This window comes from Gymnodraco acuticeps, unplaced genomic scaffold (assembly GCF_902827175.1).
Source record: "Gymnodraco acuticeps unplaced genomic scaffold, fGymAcu1.1, whole genome shotgun sequence".
Lineage (NCBI taxonomy): Eukaryota > Metazoa > Chordata > Actinopteri > Perciformes > Bathydraconidae > Gymnodraco > Gymnodraco acuticeps.
The window spans coordinates 147,809-168,046 of record NW_022990094.1 but is presented as its reverse complement, the minus strand read 5'-3'; the positions used below and the strand labels follow the sequence as shown (position 1 = coordinate 168,046).

At 40.1% G+C, this 20,238-nt stretch overlaps 1 protein-coding gene across 4 annotated transcripts; it reads left to right on the top strand.

Annotated features, from left to right (window-relative positions):
• Window positions 1–168: 168 nt before the first annotated feature.
• Window positions 169–19,833, top strand: ddhd2 (DDHD domain containing 2). 4 transcript variants are annotated; one of them, XM_034216370.1, is made up of 20 exons: window positions 169–273; window positions 1,294–1,479; window positions 3,558–3,750; window positions 8,932–9,128; window positions 9,532–9,621; window positions 9,715–9,835; window positions 10,301–10,390; window positions 10,481–10,622; window positions 11,091–11,299; window positions 11,387–11,448; window positions 11,551–11,670; window positions 12,000–12,095; window positions 12,561–12,737; window positions 12,848–12,874; window positions 13,315–13,470; window positions 14,012–14,114; window positions 14,206–14,367; window positions 14,555–14,659; window positions 16,796–16,964; window positions 17,050–19,833. In XM_034216370.1, the coding sequence occupies exons 2-20, from the start codon at window positions 1,366–1,368 to the stop codon at window positions 17,129–17,131; spliced, it is 2,415 nt and encodes an 804-aa protein (XP_034072261.1). In that variant the 5' UTR covers window positions 169–273; window positions 1,294–1,365; the 3' UTR covers window positions 17,132–19,833. The 4 variants fall into 4 exon arrangements, with proteins under 4 accessions (XP_034072261.1, XP_034072262.1, XP_034072264.1 ...); XM_034216371.1 differs by lacking the exon at window positions 12,848–12,874; XM_034216373.1 differs by lacking the exon at window positions 14,555–14,659.
• The last annotated feature ends 405 nt before the right edge of the window (window positions 19,834–20,238 follow it).

Genomic DNA, 20,238 nt, shown 5'->3' with positions numbered 1-20,238 from the left:
TTTAAAGGTAGTTTTTGGAGACTTCTTGATTAAGGACTATTGAATAATAAATATATTAATATATTAAGAATATTCTTTATACAAACATGATGTTTATACCCTTTATTTCTTCCGTTAGCTTGGTTGTTAGTTAACGTCCGTCTAGTAGTACTGATAATTCCGAGCGCACCGAAACACGGCATCGTTTGACAGGAGGCTGTCCTTTACTATCCGAGCTAGCATGGACGAGCTAACCAGCATTTCACACCCTCTGCATTAACTGCGAAGTTATCGGTAAGTTTATGTTAACGACTGATTGTGATTAATGCTATATGATCCAAAAAACACCAAAACCTGAGACGGAAAGCATAACTAGAGTCCCTTCTAGCCATCGTCATTTAGCTAACGCGAATTAGCTAGCAACATCCCTTGGTGATGTGTTGTTGCATCCCTTTAAATACAAAATAAACCGCTGTAAAATGTAAACATTAGGTCATTCTGTTTAAGATTATGTAAGAAAGTTAGGCTAACTTTTAGGCTAAAATTAACTAAGTAGAAATATTCAAATACTGTACTCAAGTACAATTCTGAGAGACTTGTACTTCACTTGAGTATTTCCATTTGTTGTTACTTCGACTCCACTACAATTCAGAGGTACATTTTTATACTTTTCCTCCACACATGATTAATGATGTGAAATATAAACAGCACTTAAATAAGACTTTAGTTACACCTGGAGTAAATTCACAAGCTCCCCTGCAGCATACAGTAATAAAGTTACCTCTACCTTTACCAGATTTGATTACACTCTAAAGCATCAATAATTATAATTTGAAACATGATATTATTCTGAAATGGGCCAATCTGCATAATAAGTACTTTTTACTTTTGTTACTTTAAGTACATTTTGATGGTACTTCTGTTGTACCTTTACTTGAGTAACATTTTTGAATGCAGGACTTTACTTTTAACAGAGCATTCCTACACTCTCTGGTACTTCTACTTTCTACTTCTATCTGAGTGCTTCTTCCACCTCTGGTGCTGACTAACTGTACATACATAAACCTAACTTATAAAGCATCCCTTGTGTGATTTAACGATATATATAACTGTAACCTGTTTATATTCTTCATTGACTTAAAGGTTTCTCAGCTAATGAGCTGTCAGTTTATTCTGAGACCTGCTGAGATTAGATACATGTTAAGGTTAAACCGCTCCGTTTGCTGCAGGTATCACTAGTCAATCCCTTGAAAGCTTGTCAGGCTACATCATATTTTATGTAATAGTAACAACAGCTCCTTTCTGTTATTACAGGTCCTGTGCTTTTGCGCCCCCCCCCTTCCCCTCTCAGGTCAGAGCTGAGGGTTGGGGTCAGCTCCTTGGCTAATGTTGCACATTCCCGGTGAAGAGGGGGGTCTATCTGAGGCTGCCCCAGAAGTCAACAACCAAGACCTGCTAGATAAACTTGCTCAGAAAACAGGGAACGCACCTGAGGATCAGGTGAGGGAGCGTGTGTGATTTTTGCCAGTGGGTGTAACACAGTTGTTTCCTGTGGCTTTATAATTGGGTTAGGGTTCAATTATGATTAGGCATTTCAGATATGACTGGCTGGATTAAATTGAGGTAAAGGGAAACCCATTAATGTGTAAAACACTTTAACACAGGCATACAGACCTTGTGCATACTTTACATAGAGTGATATGACCAATTTCATAACAGAAATACAAGTTGAAACAGAAACATTTGACTTTATTTTGAAAAAAAGCCTCTATTGCGGTAATTGAGAATTAGTCATCGACATCTTTTATCTCAAGAATAATTTTGAAATCCATAATGCTAGAGAGAACGAAGACCCAGTCTAACTTTTCAGTTTTATGAGCCTCAAGTCAAGTCAAATCTAAATGGTTTATCTAAGATTTTCTTTAGTCCTATCCTCATTCCTCATTGATCAGCTGTAGTTATGGATAAAAGAACACCCTGTTCTCTCCAATAAGGTCATAATCTCAGCTCTGGACTAGGCTGATCTGTGATCAGGGAAACCCTTAGAGCAGTGTTTCTCAAACTTTTTCATACCAAGGACCACTTAACCAATAAAAAAACACTCGCGGACCACCTAACTCCACAAATATCCCAAAACACATCGTTTTTTACAAATCGCCTGAAAATGGTACAAACAAGTGGCAACATGTGTGATGAAGGTGTTTATCTGGGCTATATCATGCAATCGAAAGTGAAACTTAAGCTCGCTCCATTGCGGAGATATTCCTGCGAGAGTGCGGAAAACTTAAATAAATAAATGTATTTAAAATGTGAAATTTTACCAATATACTCATGGACCACTAGGGGGCGCTCACGGACCACCAGTGGTCCGCGGACCACACTTTGAGAAGCACTGAGAGGTTTAAGCTACTGTTGACAATTGTATAGAAGAAACAGTGTACCTTTTAATAAACAACAACATCGACCTTGAAACCCTCTAAAGTTTCAAGGTCATGTTAGTATTAAAATTCTCTGTCGCAAAAGTAGTGATAGAAAAATTATTTATTCCTCTCAAATGAAAAAGTGTGTAGATTTGTTAACCAATGCAAGTAGTAACCAAATCCAGTTGTCACATGACATATTGTAATGAGTCTTAAAAAAAGCATGTCCTTGTGTCCTCTCAGGCAAAAATAGCAGCTGCACTTTGCACCTACTGAACGATAGTAGGGCAAAGTAGAAATGAAGGTGCTATGGATGCAAGTCACATACTGTCCCTCTGTAGTTATGCACACGTTGTAAATGTTTGCACACAGAACCTAGTCCAGGCGAGAAAATCAGCATGGTGTCTAGGGCTGGTGTCAACTTGTGTCTGTCTCTCAACACGATAATGTGGATATATATGTAAATAATACATTATTAGCATTGTATAATTTTCCTAAAAGTTAAATACCAAATGGACTTTGAATGTTGCATGTCATGCATGCAGAAAGGAATGTTTGCAAGGAGATAAACCAGTTTAATTTCTGAGAGAGGGTGTCATACTTCTCAATCTTTTTAAATCTGTACACCTGTTGTGTGTGCACATCGTACAATTGATTTGGCAGCTGATTTGGCAGTGTGTGAATGTGGGTGTATGTTGTTGTGTCAAGCAGTGGTAGGCTCTCTTTCAACACACTGAAACAGAAGCGGCAGTGAAGGACCAAATGGGTTACTTGCAGCATTGTTTGTGATTGTTAGATATTCAGTGGCAAAAGGTTGTTTACAAGCTGTAGCTCTATCAGTTGTGGAAAGAAGAAGAGGCGGCTTATAGAAGAGGAAAGAATAAAACAGGGCTTTGTGCGCCCAAGGGGAGGCCTGATCCTTTTCTGTCCGACTCTCCTTTGCTTTCTCTCATGGTCTCAGGTTCCTCAGTAGGAACTTAATGGAAGGGCTCAGAATAAGCTTACATTTCTTTATTTACTTATCCTGGAAGATGCAGAGTTGAGCAGTGGACAGGTGTAGATACAGGTGTATATAGCAGGCATTTGCTTTTTACTTAGGAACAGAGCAATATTGCTGATAGGAAGAAGAAATATTGATTAAGCATAATTTTTCCTCAGGTGCCGCATGTGGTGGATGAGGCCTCTCCTTCTTCCACATCTTCATTTGAGCTGCTGGACATGGATTCGGCCCCAGCTCCTTATCGAGAAGTGCAGCCTCACTGGTTCTTCTGTCCACGGGGCGATGACAACACAACGTGGCTTCCTTTCAGCAGAGACGACTCCGACAAACTAGAGAACGCCCTCAACACTGGTGAGCAGCTTGTGTATATACTTTACATGTACAAAATATATCGTACATGTCTAATTTGGTATGTGAAAAGTAAGAAAATAGGGAGTTTGCTGCTCAAAGATAAAATATCAACACATTACTGTTGTTAACACCGGCCTGGTACCCAGTAGGACGTTTAAGGTGCTTCTGTTTCACGAAGTTTCAAGGTCAGCCTCTTTATGATTGATATTTAGATCATTTCAGATTTGACGTCTGTGATATTCATATTAAAAGTCTCAGGGATCCTTTTTTATAAAAACAACACATTGTGGTATTAATCAGACAATAACCATTGTTGTCTTTGTGTGAGATCTTCCTTTCAACATATTGAGCTTCTACTGTCCAGTGATAATCATACACAGCCATTACCTAAAGGGAACATTTACAACAACAAAAAACAGTAGTGATTAATTTCCAAATAATTGGAAAACATGATTTCCCAAATATTCTATAGGGACTCAACCTGTTAAGCCCCACGGACCCGCCGAAGGGGCCCGAAACCACAACATCTGCAAGCAACAGTGTCTGAGGCAGTGGCGTAGCCACCATAGGGCCAGGGTGGGCCCAGGCCCACCCAGTTTACTCATTGGCCCACCCTGAGAAAGCTTCGGTGTCATTTAATTATTTTTATTTTTTTTCAATTATTTTATTATTATTATAAAAAAATGTATTCACCCATTGAGAATATCCAATAATTCAAAGTGAAATTCAAGTGAACAAATATCGAGTTTAATTAATGTTGTATGTGTTGTATCCTCTGAACCGTACTCATGTACGGTAAAAACTGATTGTTGGTTCCGGCGCACGCAATAATAACGTGAGAGAGGCAGAGAGCTGCCTGCAAAATAAATGATGGCTCAAAGTTCAATAATGAACTTTGTTTTTTTTTTAAAAGCCAGACTCCAAGAAGAGCCCCCACTGCCCTCATCTAGCATCATTTTCTGATAACGATGAAATAGCCCCGCCTCCCTCTCCCCACGTCTCCATCTCCCCACCTCTCTGGGGCTGTCAGAAGAAAAAGAAATGTTAACTGAAACTCTGCCGCACGGTTCCCTCGTCCCTTGGAAGAGGGGGAGAGGTGGGTGTTTTTCATCTGCTGGTGGACAGTCCGGAGAGATATACACACAGGGTTGGGTTATAACGGAATACATGTAACAGCGTTACGTAATCAGAATACAAAAATCAAGTGTATTCAGCTCGCGTTACATTTGAAAAACGAGTAATCTGATTACAGTTACTTTCGTAAACCTGAAGTGAATACATTTTGGAATACTTATTGGAATTATTGGTGGAAAAGTTTCCTCACAAAATGTAATATTCATTACCGGCAGAACTGTGTGCACACTGCACGGCGCTGCAGCATGTATGTGAGCGAGAGAGAGATGCAGCGTGTCTGTGAGGCCCCGCCCCCGCACGCAAATGAGAGAGAAAGAGAGATCTCTTTTAAAATATATTGAAAGTTAGAAACGGAGATGGTTGGATAAAATGTGCAAGATAACGTTTATGTAGCATTTCTTTATTGTCTAAATGATGACATTTATAACGGGTTAAAATCAAAGAGAATGGCCTGCTGCTGCTGAATGCATGGGGCAAGTGACTGGATTTAAAAAAAAAGTTATTACATCGTTTCAGATAATAATAATACATTAAAACTGCGGTCGCACTTGTGCGCGCAGTGATGAGCGGGCCCTCGCGTCCGTGCGCCTGTCGGGGAGGGCGGCCGGTCGTCCCGGCGTCAAGCAGACGCGCGCGAGTCCTGGGAAATGAGCCGTTTCTCATTTCTATAATTTTCGCGTCCCAGACTCCCAGGTCCTCCGGCAGCGACCCGGAAACGGATGTCGGCGCGCCGTCTGGAAGGAAAACTAATTTCTCTCAAGGCTCGTCGAGGATCGATTATGGAGGAGGCTGTCTGGAGGAGCCGTAACCGAGGATACACTGATTTAGAGGAGAAAGGAGAGAGGAGTCTCTCTGGAGGAGCTATAACCGAGGGTACACTGATGCAGTGGAGAGAGGAGTGTCTCTGGAGGAGCTATAACCAAGGGTACAAAGATGTAGAGGAGAGAGGAGTCTCTCTGGAGGAGCTATAACCGAGGGTACACTGATGAGTTCTCCTGAGACGATTTCAGCCAACAGTGATGTTTAAAAGAGGTGTGACGCATGGCTGGACTTCTGTCAACGAAGTACAGCTCTGTAAACTGTTCCCGTTGTGATTATAAGTTATTTGAGATGATCAAATGTGCATCAGACTTTCTGCCCTTTACCGTTTGTTTACTCACTAATCACATGTCCCCTGGATGTTAGGCTATTTTTTTTCTCAACCCAACTGCTTTCATTGTGACGCGATGTTTACAGTGAGAACAGCTGCTGAGGTCAGTGCAGAAAGCAGAACAGTGTGTATAATATATATCGCTCAATAACAAATGTAACAGGCCTACATTTCACACTTTATTTGTAGGCTTTAGGAGATATCTACAAATAAACAGTAGGGTTAGGGTTAGGGTGTGTATAGGTGTCTTTTGTAAGGAATATGCCGCCAGCAAAGGGCGTTGTTGGACTAACAGTGTGTGTGTGTGTGTGTGTGTGTGTGTGTGTGTGTGTGTGTGTGTGTGTGTGTGTGTGTGTGTGTGTGTGTGTGTGTGTGTGTGTGTGTGTGCGTGCGTGTGTGTGTGCGTGTGCTAGTGAGCATTGTTTTTGAAAATGTACGTTTTTTTTTTACATTCTCGAAAAGGTCGTGGGCTCTGACGTGTGTCCCAAGTTTTGCGTCCGAAGCTCATTTTATGCTATCGCAATTTAAAAAAAATGTATAGGCCACGCCCACATTCTGAATTTTTTGCAACACTTTAAATTTGAGTTCGTAGTCACCCCCAGAGTATGTGTAAAAAACATAAATAATAATTCGTCCATCCGCTCTTGAGTTATAAATTGATAGTGTTTTTGGCGCCCCCTATAGCCCTAAATGAAAATTATTTGGTGTGCCTATTTCCCAAGACAGACTTAACCTTTCCACCAAAATATGTGGTGAATGGATACATTGTTGATGAGTTATGAGCATTTCTTTATAAGCCCCGCCTTTTTGCGAGTACGTTTTAATTCATGGCGGAAATAATTATCGTTTGAACATGCTCATCTCCTAGGGTAATGTGTCTGACCCTCCACCGATGCTGTATACGAAGTTTGGTGTTGAAAAACTGAAAATTGAAATTTAAGTGAAAATTTTAACTGTTTTGAACATTATGCTAATTTAAATTAAAAAAAATGTAGGCGGAGCTTAGGATTTTAAGAGGATTATTTGTAGAGCAGGTCCACCCGGATATGTGTGCAACATTTCAGGTCATTTGGAGTTACGGTGCGACTTTGTACATTTATTCCGAAATGGGTTTTTCATAGGTGGCGCTAGCGAGCACGTTGGAATATTTAACCGATTGACTCCAGAATATTGTATTTTTCACCAGTCCTCGCGTCCGTGCAAAATTATACAACTTTGTCAGCGTCCTAAAGGCATCAAAAACAGGAAACGCCAGCAGAAAAATAATAATTCCACCAATAACAATAGGTGCCTCGCACTTCGTGCTAGGACGCCGTTGGGTCCTAGCGCTCCGTGCTCGGGCCCTAATAATGATGATTAATTCTATTTAGGGGCGCCTTTCAAAGCACCCAATGACACCTTATAATTCATAACATATTCTAAGGAAAGGTTTTAAGACAGTACAAAGAATGCAGTCCGGGTGATGTGTTTTATGTGTGGTGCAGATGAGCTGTCCAGAATGACACCAAGATGTTGTGTTTGAGTTCTTGATAAGCCATTAAAACAGTACAATACGTGTCTCCTGTTCACCAAAACATACCCATCTGTTATGAAAAAAGAAAGTATTCCAAAGTAATCTGCCTCCGGTACCGGCGGGGATTGTTGTGATGTTTAATATCCATGTAACGGGAAGAAACTCAGTTAACTGATGATATGAACCATTTTTAGCAAAAAAAAACACAAGACTAACGCTGAGCCTCTGAATTAGCCCTGAGCGAACAAATGCTAACGCCGTTAGCACAGAACTCACGGTATAAACACCCTTATTACTTATCGTAACTGCACATCCAACCCATCGATTAGCATCGTGAGATTACACAGATTCGATAGGTCACTCTATGATCAAAACTCGCGACATGAGAAACAAAAACAGACATCACAACACGTAGCATTAGGTAGCAAAAACGGCACATTTCTTACTTTAGCTGTTATTCTGATAAAAAGTTGTCTTCAATGGCATTACAACGATAAAAACGCTGCTGAAGGTTAATCCATAGATTAATCCAATGTGTCACTTTGAAATGATTTCTGATAATCCATCAGCAATAAACCTAGTTTTACATTTTCAGATTTCAGAGCGTAAAATAGGTATAGGTACGCATAGCTCTCATTTCTCAATGGTAACGTGTATGTGGAAATTCGCCTTCAATTATATTGGCTCTAACGGTTCAAAAGAGATGTCAATCATCAAAATCGACCAATGGGTTCCAGAGAAACGGCAAATACACCCATTTCCACCCAAATGACCCCAGAGGTGGAGTTTTTTTTGCTAAATCTCTCTAAAAAGGTCAAATGTCACTTGTTTTGCATCCATCTTGATACAGGGTACTTATTATATGTTGTACTTTGGATTCCTAAAGCTTTTAGTCTACTATCCCATCATCCAAGGGTGGTTTTCACTATAAGTAATGTTTTTTCTTTGGGCGGACACTATCATTTACATTTTTTTACTATGTTCAATCTGAATTTTCTTTAAAATAAAAAACATCTATATTGATTCTGATTTTTCTGCATCCAACTCACAGGTTTATCATTACTTTGAGAAAAAATATTATTAATTTGCCCCTTTTAGAAGTGAAGTTATTGTCATTTGTTCTGGGAATGTCATTTTCGAGCCTGAGACCTGAAAAACAGGCTTGGGGCTTAACAGGCATACTAAGTTATTGCCTTTGACAATATAAGTGTTCTTTTGCTCACAATCCTAAAGATGATATGTCCATATTATTCCAGGAGAGTTTACTCACTGTATCATCCTGGTGATGCTGCTGCAGAAGACATTTAAAAAATGTGATTAAGACACAGTATTTGGAGAGTGTCTTATAAACCCCTTGTTTTGGCTTGTGTATGTGTGTGTGCAGTTGGAGACAAGGAGGGGGATGAGGTGGTGATAGCTGTGGATGGAGAGCGGTATGACGTACATGTCAGGGAGAGGAAGCGCTACGCTGTGTACTGGGAGCAGGATCCCACTGAAGTACGCCGCTGCTCCTGGTTCTACAAAGGAGACAAAGACACCAAGTTCATGCCTTACCCCGAGGACTTCTGCAAGCGCCTGGAGGTATTTCACACTGAAATAAAACTCATCACACACATTCAACAAAGAACATAGGGCTTTACAATAGTCAAACAAATCAAAACAAAAGAAACAAAACTCAAATAAAAAAAGTATATCGTATTTCTTTCTTTTACTTTGTGTTGGCTAATATAACTTCATGGTTAAAACTGTGTCTTACAAAGGTTGCCCATCTCTGTGTCTTTTAAGAGGCTGGCACCGTGGGAAATGTAGTCTTTTATACTTCCTTGACTACAGAGGTCACGATTAGGTGACAATATGCTTGCTCTAACACTGCTCACTCCTAGATCTTCTGATTGTATTCTCTTCCTACTTTGCCTGTTCCTATTTACTTTTTTAATTTCTGTTTGTCTTTGGTTCCTTCCTCTCCCTTCCTCCAATTTTTCAGGAGGCCTATATGGTTGCAGTCACCTTGAATGAATGGAAGACGAAGCTGGAGTTTCCCTCTGGAGAAACTGTCATCTTACACAATCCCAAAGTAAGGCCACACCAGGGCTTTTATATAAATATATTTAGTTAGGTACATTGTTTTCTCCTTGTAAGCCTCTTCTCCTTAATTTCCCTGCTCCAGCTGATAATGCAGTATCAGCCAATAGGATTGCAGGATGAGTGGCAGTCGTCCCCCTCGGAGCAGACCCGGCCTCGCACAGTCAAAAGGGGAGTGTGCAATATCACTGTAGAAATACCTGAAGGTATGTGTGTGTGTGTGTGTGTGTGTGTGTATGTGTATCAGTACAAAATTAACTACAAAATAATCATATTCAGAATTCCTTTATTAGTCCCGCAGCCTGGAAATGTGCAGTGTTACAGCAAAAGTGGCATAGCAGGTAGAAAATTAGTAATACAATAAAAAATAAAGACAGTACAACCATGGCTTAAAAAATGAGTAGTAGTAATACAAAAAACCCAAAGTGACATAAGTAACATATTATGGTGTTCAGACCTTATAAAAAATCTATATACAAATATTGGGACATTTATAAATAATGTATGTTCTTCACATAAAAGTGATTATTGCACAATACAATAGCAAATAAAAGTGTCTATATTGCACATTGCAGGTTTGCATCAGTCTGTATTGTGTGGGGGTCTACCAGGGGCTCATTACATCATAAGGTATACCTACAGTTTACACTTATTTATGTGTGTGTTCCCAGGTGAACCAGAAAAGGTTGACCATCTAGTCTTTATGGTCCATGGCATCGGCCCGGCATGTGACCTGCGCTTCAGATCCATCATACAGTGCGGTAAGTGTGAGCTGGTCTGTGTGTGTATTGTTGTTTATATGCATATATTTATGTGTATGTAGGACTTTATTGTTTTAAATATCTCTCCAGTAAATGACTTCAGGAGTGCTTCCCTGTCCCTCCTGGGCTCTCACTATAAGCGCGCCCAGCAGGACGGACAGGTAGGGAGGGTGGAGTTCCTCCCAGTCAACTGGCACAGCGCTTTACACGGAGATGCCACTGGTGTGGATGAGTAAGTATACAGACAAATACACATCTACATTTTGTTTGTATTCAAATCGTTTTTACAATGTTGTTTACTGATTTTATTATTGCATTATTATACACCAAAGCTAATTCCTTTTATGTCCAAACCTGCAAAATGCCAAATGATAAGATAGATGAGATAACATAGAATACATATAGTGCATAAAATAAGATACAAAATAAAACTCGCTGAATAATAAATACATTTAAAAATGATCCAATTAGTAGCCATATTTGCAGTTTACACATAAACATTAAAAAAAAATGAAGCAACATATTTTCTGCATTGGTGGGGTAGATTTGACTCTGAAAGTAGTCTGCCTTCAGTGAACTCTCTACCAATTGGCACCAGTCTCTGAGGCTATAAATAACAACAGAGCCACATTTTTCCTACTGAAGAATATTTGCAGAAAACGTTCAAACTCTGTGTTCCCCCACTTCCCCCACTTCCCAGGGACATCCAGAGGATCACGCTGCCGAGCATCAGCAGGCTGAGACATTTCACCAACGACACTCTGCTGGACCTGTTTTTCTATAACAGCCCCACCTACTGCCAGACCATCGTGGACACAGTGGCCTCAGAGATCAACAAGCTCCACACCCTCTTTAAACAGAGACACTCAGGCTTCAATGGGGCCATTTCAGTGGTGGGCCATAGCCTGGGTAGGACATGTACAAAGTCAAACACACACACAGTCACAACAAGTCATTCAAATGCTGAAGTTCCACTCTTTCCTTTTATCTCCTCAGGTTCTCTGATCCTGTTTGACCTGCTAACCAATCAAAGGAATGGATCAAATGCCAGACAGGGGGTACGATAACATTCATGTCTAAGATATACCACCAGTAAACAGATCAAAAAGGAATGTGAATAATAAAATCCTCTCCACTTTCTCTCCCTTCCTTTGCTTTAGGTTCTCTCTGGTGAATCCTTTCATATGCACCACGACACGCTGCAGGACACTCTGACCAGACTGGGCCTGCAGCAGTACCTGGACACACTGCAGGCAGAGAACCTAGACCTGGAATCGTTGGTAATACACTACACTACACTACACTACACTACACTACACTACACTACACTACACTACACTACACTACACTACACTACACTACACTACACTACACTACACTACACTACACTACACTACACTACACTACACTACACTACACTACACACACACACACACACACACACACACACACACACACACACACACACACACACACACACACACACACACACACACACACACACACACACACACACACACACACACACACACACACACACACACACACACACACACACACACATGTAAGTGTAATCCAAAGTTAGAAACTTATGGATCTTCTCTTTTAGGCTCTTTGCCAAGACTGTGATCTCAAAGATTTAGGAATTCCTCTTGGACCTCGGAAGAAGCTCCTGAACTACGTCAGAAAGAAATGGCTTTCAGAGGTCAGCTTGAACGTCTACAGGGTTTTCTTGTTTTGGAAAATATGACCATTACGACCTTGTTATGTTGGGGAAACTGTGAAAACAACATTGTTTTATTGGGCTAATTTCTTTTATGGCCAGTTCCCCCTTTGCTTGAGGGCTCTCTTTCTAATTATTGGCAACTATATAAAGTTTCTCCAGTTCAGATTTCTTTGAAATAACTTTTTACATCTGTCTTTATTAACACTTTTTTCCTCACTTCACTCGATTTCTGCTACATCTAATATTATAATTGTTCTTTATGTACATCGTAATGTTTATGAAATCAATTAGGTTTGATCTTTAAACTGTACAGTAAACGATAATAGGGCTCTGTAAGAGCAGAAACATGGGGCGGGGTATAGTGCATCTGTGATTTATTACATTTAATATGATTAAAACATCCTGTGCAAAAAAGTATTAACTTTTGGTGTATTATTTCAATAGGATAGTAAGAACCGTGCTGGACGTCTGCCCCCAGGAATACAAGTTCAGCCTGAAAGTAGCAGCGATCAAGATGGTAACCAATCTTCAGCAGCGTCTAAGAGGAGGGCTCACTTCCACAGGGCGCAGTCCGTCACCAGTGCTGTAGAGTACGAATACTTCGACGTCGGCATTGGACAGGTACCACACATGGACACAGACATAAATAAATATGTTATTAGGAGTACCGCTAGATAAAAGCTTTGATGCATCACCTTCCTGCTTCTCTCCTCCGCCGCTTGCCCGGACAGACCAATGGAGGCATAGCCAAGGGACAGGTGTGTCTCACAGGGCGTTCCCATGCTCTCAGGCTTTGTCCTGTTATGATCTCACTGTGCCTGGGGGTTATTTTCACCTGCATCTGGTCAGGGAAAAATTAAAGGAACTTGAATTATAGTGGATTTTCTATGAGCAATAGGGTTTCCATGGCTAAGTCACATTGTTTCCTGACTGAAGCTACCATTTCGTCCCAGTCGTTCAACACCACACTCTGTGTCTGTGCTCATCCAGTCCTGCATGAATGCTCAGCTCCGTGGTCTCCACTTTCCTACTATCATACTGCCCGGTTGTTGTCTTCTAGTCATGAATGGTAGTTTGAATGTTGAATGTAAGCACCATACTGCACCCAAGTGAGTGTTTCATCTGTCTCAATAGCTGTGTTGTAAAACAAAAAAAACATTTAATAACATATTTTTCCAACCCAATCATCTCTTCACAGGTATCCATCAACTACCCACAGCTGGCTTTCCATCCGCAAACATTTTTTGCTTTTGGCTCTCCGATTGGGATGTTCCTGACTGTGCGTGGGCTGAAACACATTGATCCCAAATACAGCTTCCCAACCTGCAAGAGCTTTTACAACATCTACCACCCGGTGAGTAATCACATATTAACTGCATCTGCCCTTTCAAGCACACTCACTCCCACAAAGGGAAAACACCTGGTTTGAAATGCCACAACCTTAGATTGACATTGATTGAGAGAGCCCAGCAGAGTGAAAGTAAACGTCTGTCTCGTGAGGATTTTGACTCCTGCCCCTCTCTCTACAAGGAAAACGCAGCTTATCTGGTTTGAAATGCCACAACCTTAGATTGACATTTTTCATGCCCGCTTCAATCTAAAAGGCATTAAGGAAGCATCTCTTAAGGTTTAAACATGTTTTGCATTGTGGAGCGATGATAACATATTTAACCACATCATTAAATCAACATAATTAGAAGAATACTACTTAGTTTCCCCATTATTTAATAATCAGACAATTAAGAAAAACAAAATGTTTTGCATTGTAAACATGCACATGAGATCGAAAAACTTGCATTAAAAAGTAAAAACAACCAATATAAAAATTAAAATAATCTCATAGTGGGTCGATTATTAAAAGTGACATGAATCTGTTCCCCTTTATGGCTGTGTAGTTTGACCCTGTAGCCTATCGGATAGAGCCCATGATTGTGACAGAGGTGGATCTGGAGCCCATGCTGATCCCTCATCATAAAGGCCGCAAGAGAATGCACCTGGGTGAGGCTGTCTGTTCCTCTTGTCTTTGTGGAGCAATATTGGGGTGTGGTCTTTTGTTCAATGATGAACTCTGTTTCTGTTTGTCTCATAGAACTGAAGGACAGCTTGACCCGTATGAGCATGGATTTGAAGAACAATGTTTTTGGATCATTACGGACGGCGTGGCAGTCCTTCGCCAGGATCCCAGTGGCTGCACTTCCCCCATTGGACGAAGCAAACACTACAATAGAGAATGACCTCCAAGAGTCACAGGGTAGAAACATTACTTTTTATTTGACTGTGTGATTTCTGTGTGTGCACAAGAGTTTCTCTGACCCAGTCTCCTTTTACTCTCTCACCCCTCTCTGCATGTTGCCACCCTTTTCCACCCTACCTTTTATTGCTCTATCTGGTGGTTGGTCTGGATCCATCATCCTTTACCACTTTACCGTGAACCTCAGCCTCAGCGGCAGTCTCTGCTTCTGCTAAGAGGGAAGAGCAAAGGGCTGATTTTTGGACTAAAGTACTGGAATGGCCCAGGGCCCTTCATAAGCATAACTTACAAGGTAAGCCAGGTTAGTCACTTGGCTACAGTAACGGCCCGTCTACACAGGCGTAAAAAAATGCTTTCAACGCTTCGCCCATTCATTTGAATGGGGTGACGTAGGATATTTTCAAACTTCGCCGAACTGCATTGTGGGTAGCATGGCAAGGCGTTGCAAGCATCGCGAGCGTCTATCGGCGTCAAAAGTTGAACAATGTTCAACTTTTGAGGCTCGATGCTTGCTCAAAGCTGGCATCAGCCAATCAAATCCCGTTTTTGCAATTCCCGCCAGTACAAGCGAGCCAATCAAACCGCGTGCAAGCTGGGAGAGCCAGACCGCAGTTCATTTCCTCATATTCCAAACGAGAAATTACGGTAGCAAATCACCCGGTTCTTTCCGACCAGAACTATTTACCGGGATACAAACCGGAGGAACCAGGCATGGAGAGAGGTGGCAGAGACAGTGGGTGAAACTGGTAGGTTTTCGCCTGTTTGGGGATTTTATATCCAGTTTACTTCGTTTTAACATTGCTATTGCTTTGTATGTCGGGGACGGGAGATTCATGTGATTGGTTGTTGGTCGCGTTGCTCGCAAAAAATCGCCAAGCTTTCAGACACGCCCAGCTTTAAGATTTTTTGATGCCTGTCGTGTAGACGGGCCGTAAGAGAAAACCAGTAAAGCCAGCTTACTTCTAGTTTTGCAATCTTGTTTTCTCTGCAAAGTGTCAACCTGCAAGCCTATATAAACTTGTCATTCATTCTATATTTTCCGTTTAACTTCCCTGGCTTCAATCTGGAAAAAAATAACATGCACAAAAGAGGCACCTGTTTGCATGCTGTAGTACCTGCAGAATTTCATAAACTTGGAAGGACTCCATAACTGTATTTTACTTTGGCACCTCATCTCCCTCACAAAGAGCAAATGTTATATAATGTACTGTATTGCATTTTTCCCGCAGGCTCTCACTAACCTTCGTTTCTGAGTGTACTACTGCTGATACTAATCTTGCAACATTCTGAGATCCCCCTGAGGCCTTTCCCCCCTAACCCCTTCTGTTGTCATGTATGTTCAGTTGATTCATTGATCGACGTCATTGTCAGCATCAGATGCTACTTGAGTAATCTTCCCATGGCGTAATCCTGAAAGTGCTGAACAATCAGGACGAGTTATATTGTAGTGATTACAGTTGTGTTTTCAGCAAAAGTAATTCAAACAGTAGGTATAGTCAATATTGAGTCACCTACATTCGCTACATGCAGATACACGTCCTGCCCTTTTTTGTAATTACTCAGCCTGTTAGTTCATTGCATAGGTCAAGGGGAAAACCGCTGCCACTAGACAAACAGAGAATTAAACGCAATCCCTTTTTTAAAACTTGGAACTCTCTTATATTTAAGAGGATTAAGCACTTTCTGACAACCCCTACAACCTTCACCTGTTTTATCTGTTGTGTAGGTTTGTAAGATCTGAAATAATTATTACTAAAAGGTCATTTGAGGGTAAGATTTTCATTCTTTTAATGTCCGAATAACAAGCTAGTAAATGCTGTAAACATGCAGTAGTTAAGAGTGCATCATTGTCAGTGCATTGGGTGTTTGTGGAGATACATCTTAATACAACAATGCATTCTTAACATTGCAACAAATACACCATTCACTCCTCGCAAAACTCACCCACCCAACTGAAATTGACTTAGCACCATACCTGCCCCTATGGCTGAGTCAATGCATGAACACAGCCTCAGGTAAAAGGCAACCTCTATGATTAATTATAGACATCCATTCAGTACTAATCCAAGCATCGTTATACCAAAACGTTCAACTGCTAAAAGACGTGTGAGTACTCGCAGCCAAGTAGATGTCATATATTCTGGTTTCTTGCCCAAATTGTAAATGCTTTCTAACAGGAGGTCTGTGAAGTTTTGCAGGGCTTTGAGAGTCTCCCATTTTTGGCTTAGGTAGCTTTAAAGTGCTTGAATTACGCATTTAATAAGCTGTGAAAACCTTTCTCTTGTAGATTACTGTGAGTTTTATTCACCTGCAAACAAGCTGTCCATTTCCTGATGTGGTGTAGTTTGACCAAAAAGCTGCTACTGGCTTTTGTCTTTGTTTTTTGTTGTCTGTTTCCTGCCTTTACAGCCATGTTATGTCTCTGCAGGAACATGTGAGGAGGCAGAGTCCTCAGAATCAGCAGAGCAGAGGGAGCAGCCTGAGATTAAAGTGGGGATGTTGAACGAAGGAAGAAGGATCGACTACGTACTTCAAGAAAAACCCATTGAGAGCTTCAACGAGTACCTGTTTGCTATCCAGTCTCATCTGTGTTACTGGTGAGTCCTGCATACTTGTGGAGGGTGCTATTTTATTTTTCGAAAATGTCTCAAATAAATGACATTTCCCCTCTCTGTCTGTTAGGGAATCGGAGGACACTGCTCTCCTGCTGCTAAAGGAGATCTACGACAAGCTAGGTGTGGCCTTTGAACAGCCACAACAGTAATAAAGTTTTTGGAATTTAGACTTGATTTTAACATGACAGCTACCTGAAAGGGATACAGTGAAGGACAGCTGTCAGAGCCTGAGGCTGCACAATCCTCTCCCAGAATGCCTTATTGTCCGGGTGTCACCAGACTGCCCCGCCCTCCCTGACAATAGAGACTGTTTAACTGCAGTCAGGCAGGGTGTCAGTCAACCTTCATTTGAGGTAGCCGGGTCTTCTCAGTGCTGCAGGACTAATGTCTGATAGTTGTTTTAAATCCACCTGAGCATCTCTGTCATTTTCATTTCATTTCAAACCTTTATTCAACCAGATTGGTCCTTTGAGATCATAGATCTCTTTTTCAAGGGATACCTGCAGCAAATAGGTTCCACATGAAACATAAAACAACATAAAACAATAGAGGACATCATACAACATATTTACAAGCTACATTTACATACTTATCAACATTTACAAATACCCATAGTTTCAATGAGCATTTCATTTACACTTGTTCCTGATCGCACTTTTCTGTCTACACCAAGTCATTTTTTTTTTTTACATACCTTTGCACTTTTATTTTCCAACAGTTGTTGGCATATCATGAGTACAGCTGCAGCTGAAAAGTAAAATAATCATCATGATAACCAGAAGATACACACAGTTGGAAAAACAGAATATGAATGTATTTGACGACAAAAAAGATCCTTAAAAATCACCCGAATATATACAGTGTATGTATAAATGAAATAGATTATAACATTTTAAATGTTTATTTATTTCCCAGCCCTATGTACATCCTTGAAAAGTCAGAAATGTAGAACTATGAATATAATTTAAGTGGCAATAGACACTTTTTTTGCTTTAACTGATTATTATAAAATGTATATTGATTGCACCATGTAAAATGTATAGTTTCACTATCTGCATTTACATTGGTTTCGTTTTAACTATGCAAAACTGACTGATTAGATCTCCTGGCCAAATGAAGGCTTGATTTACAGCAAGACGTTCAAAACTAAATCCAGTGCGTCCTGTGAAGTATTGCCCACTCTTTCTGAGTGTAACGTTAAAAAGTCACTGAAAGTTGCCAGATGACATCCTACACTCATTTGTATATTGGTAAAATCATTGTGGAATCATTTGCATGTTTTCACCTGCACAAAGTGCAAGAGGAGAGTGAGCAATCGTATGTTGTTGGCAGAATAACTGTTGTTATTAGTAGGCTCTATAAAGGGAATCAAAATCTAGTTGTCTCTTTATTGAATAAGTGCAATCAACCTTTAAAACACAAATTCAGAACAGCTGCACAAACAATAATTCAACTTTTAAACAATGAGGGGGGGTTGGAAAGTTGTCTATTTGCCACTTTAAGTGTTTAAACTTGAACAAGGAAGCTCTCCTTTAGCCTAACATTCGACCTTACCTTTATAAATAAGCAGATCTGCTGGTTTTATTTTGATGACAATAAAATTGTTTAGGTTTTGAAGGGAAATTAATATTGATAATGTGTCTACTGGCAGCTATATTTCCTTTCTGTCAAAAGTAAGGCCCAATTTAAACCCAATGTTACGCCTACATACATTTGTGCAATATTACAACAATGTAGATGTGACTTATTTTTCATTTCACAGACGTGGTCCACAATTCTACTTCAACTTGTCTTCTAATAATAATGTTTACTTGCAACGTGTATTGCAACAATTTCAGTTTATTGTTGTTTGTTTTTAGTTTAAACCAATCTATATTCTAAAATAAGGGATCCTGATGAATATTTGTGTCAGAAATGATCAAGGGATGCAGGGGAATTAAAAGGACAAGCTTGTGTGTATGTATGTTCAGAAAGGCCAGCTCTATCTCTCTGAGGTCTGTGCCATTCATTCCTTCTCTTCCACTTTAAACCCTAAACGTTTCTTTCTGTGTCTCCCAATAAGAGTGTATTCTTTATCCTAAAACATGGTTAATCCCAATACAGAGTGGCATCTCAGATAAATAATTCTAACTTTTGTATTATCTAAGGGCCAAATGCTACATGTTTCTCTCAACTGTTCCTTTGTATCAAGGAATTGTAAAGTCATATTCTGTACTGCATGCACTTTTCATAATGTAACAGAAGGGTTTCTCAACATTTTCTGATCCTGACCTTAATCTAAGGAATAGAAATCATTTTCAAAAACCCAGCAATAAAGAGAGTTATCACTTTTAATTTGATTAAATTGAGTATGTTACATTGATTATATAGAAATTATGTTGCAATGCATATCAATTTATTTTTGTCTAAAGATATACACAACAAATATCAATGTGTCAGTGTTATCACACATCTGCACCATCAAGCAACATGGGGTCCAGACTACAACGTTGAGAAGCAGGGTGTTTTAGTGTTTACACTTTACAAAACAACCCATACGATAAGCACTGTCAGGGCAACACAGCCCAAGCACTAGAGCTCCGCACAAAACATGAAGAAACCTCACAAGGTTGTTCATTTTCTTCCAATAAGTTGCACTGAATATGAATGATCATTGAACATCACCTGTGTCTCTGTCATGTCCGTTTCAGTAAAACAGGACTTAAAGTCACTAACTCCTCTTCCTTGACACGAGTACTGTTTTTGCACTTGATACTTAAATGTTTAAATAACCAAAAAACAAATGTTCTCATTTCTAAATACACACCCTATGATAACATGTTGTGTGTGCCATAATAAAACTTTACAAGTCTCTTGTTGTTCTTTAGAATTCATACAAGCATGCTTTCATTGGATTGGAAACACAACACTTTCAGCCTTTTTTTAGTAGGCCCTATGTGTATCATATTTACCCAGGACATCAATGAATGCCCAAACTCACTTACATCATTTCCACATATTGAGCTAGTGTGAAATTATTAATGCACATAATAATACAGTTAAAGTATATCATAAGCAAACAGGGAGATGGTTCCACATTAAGAACTTTATTTATTGATCATTGTGACTGGCATGTAAAATACATTTTCAAACAATAAACGCTTCCAGTGTTGTGTTCAAAAGCGAATTCAACTTGTTTGTAAATACATTTGGAAATTATTCTGTTCACGATTAAATGTTATATAAGACTCTAAAGTGGTGTCTGTGGCTCAGTGAG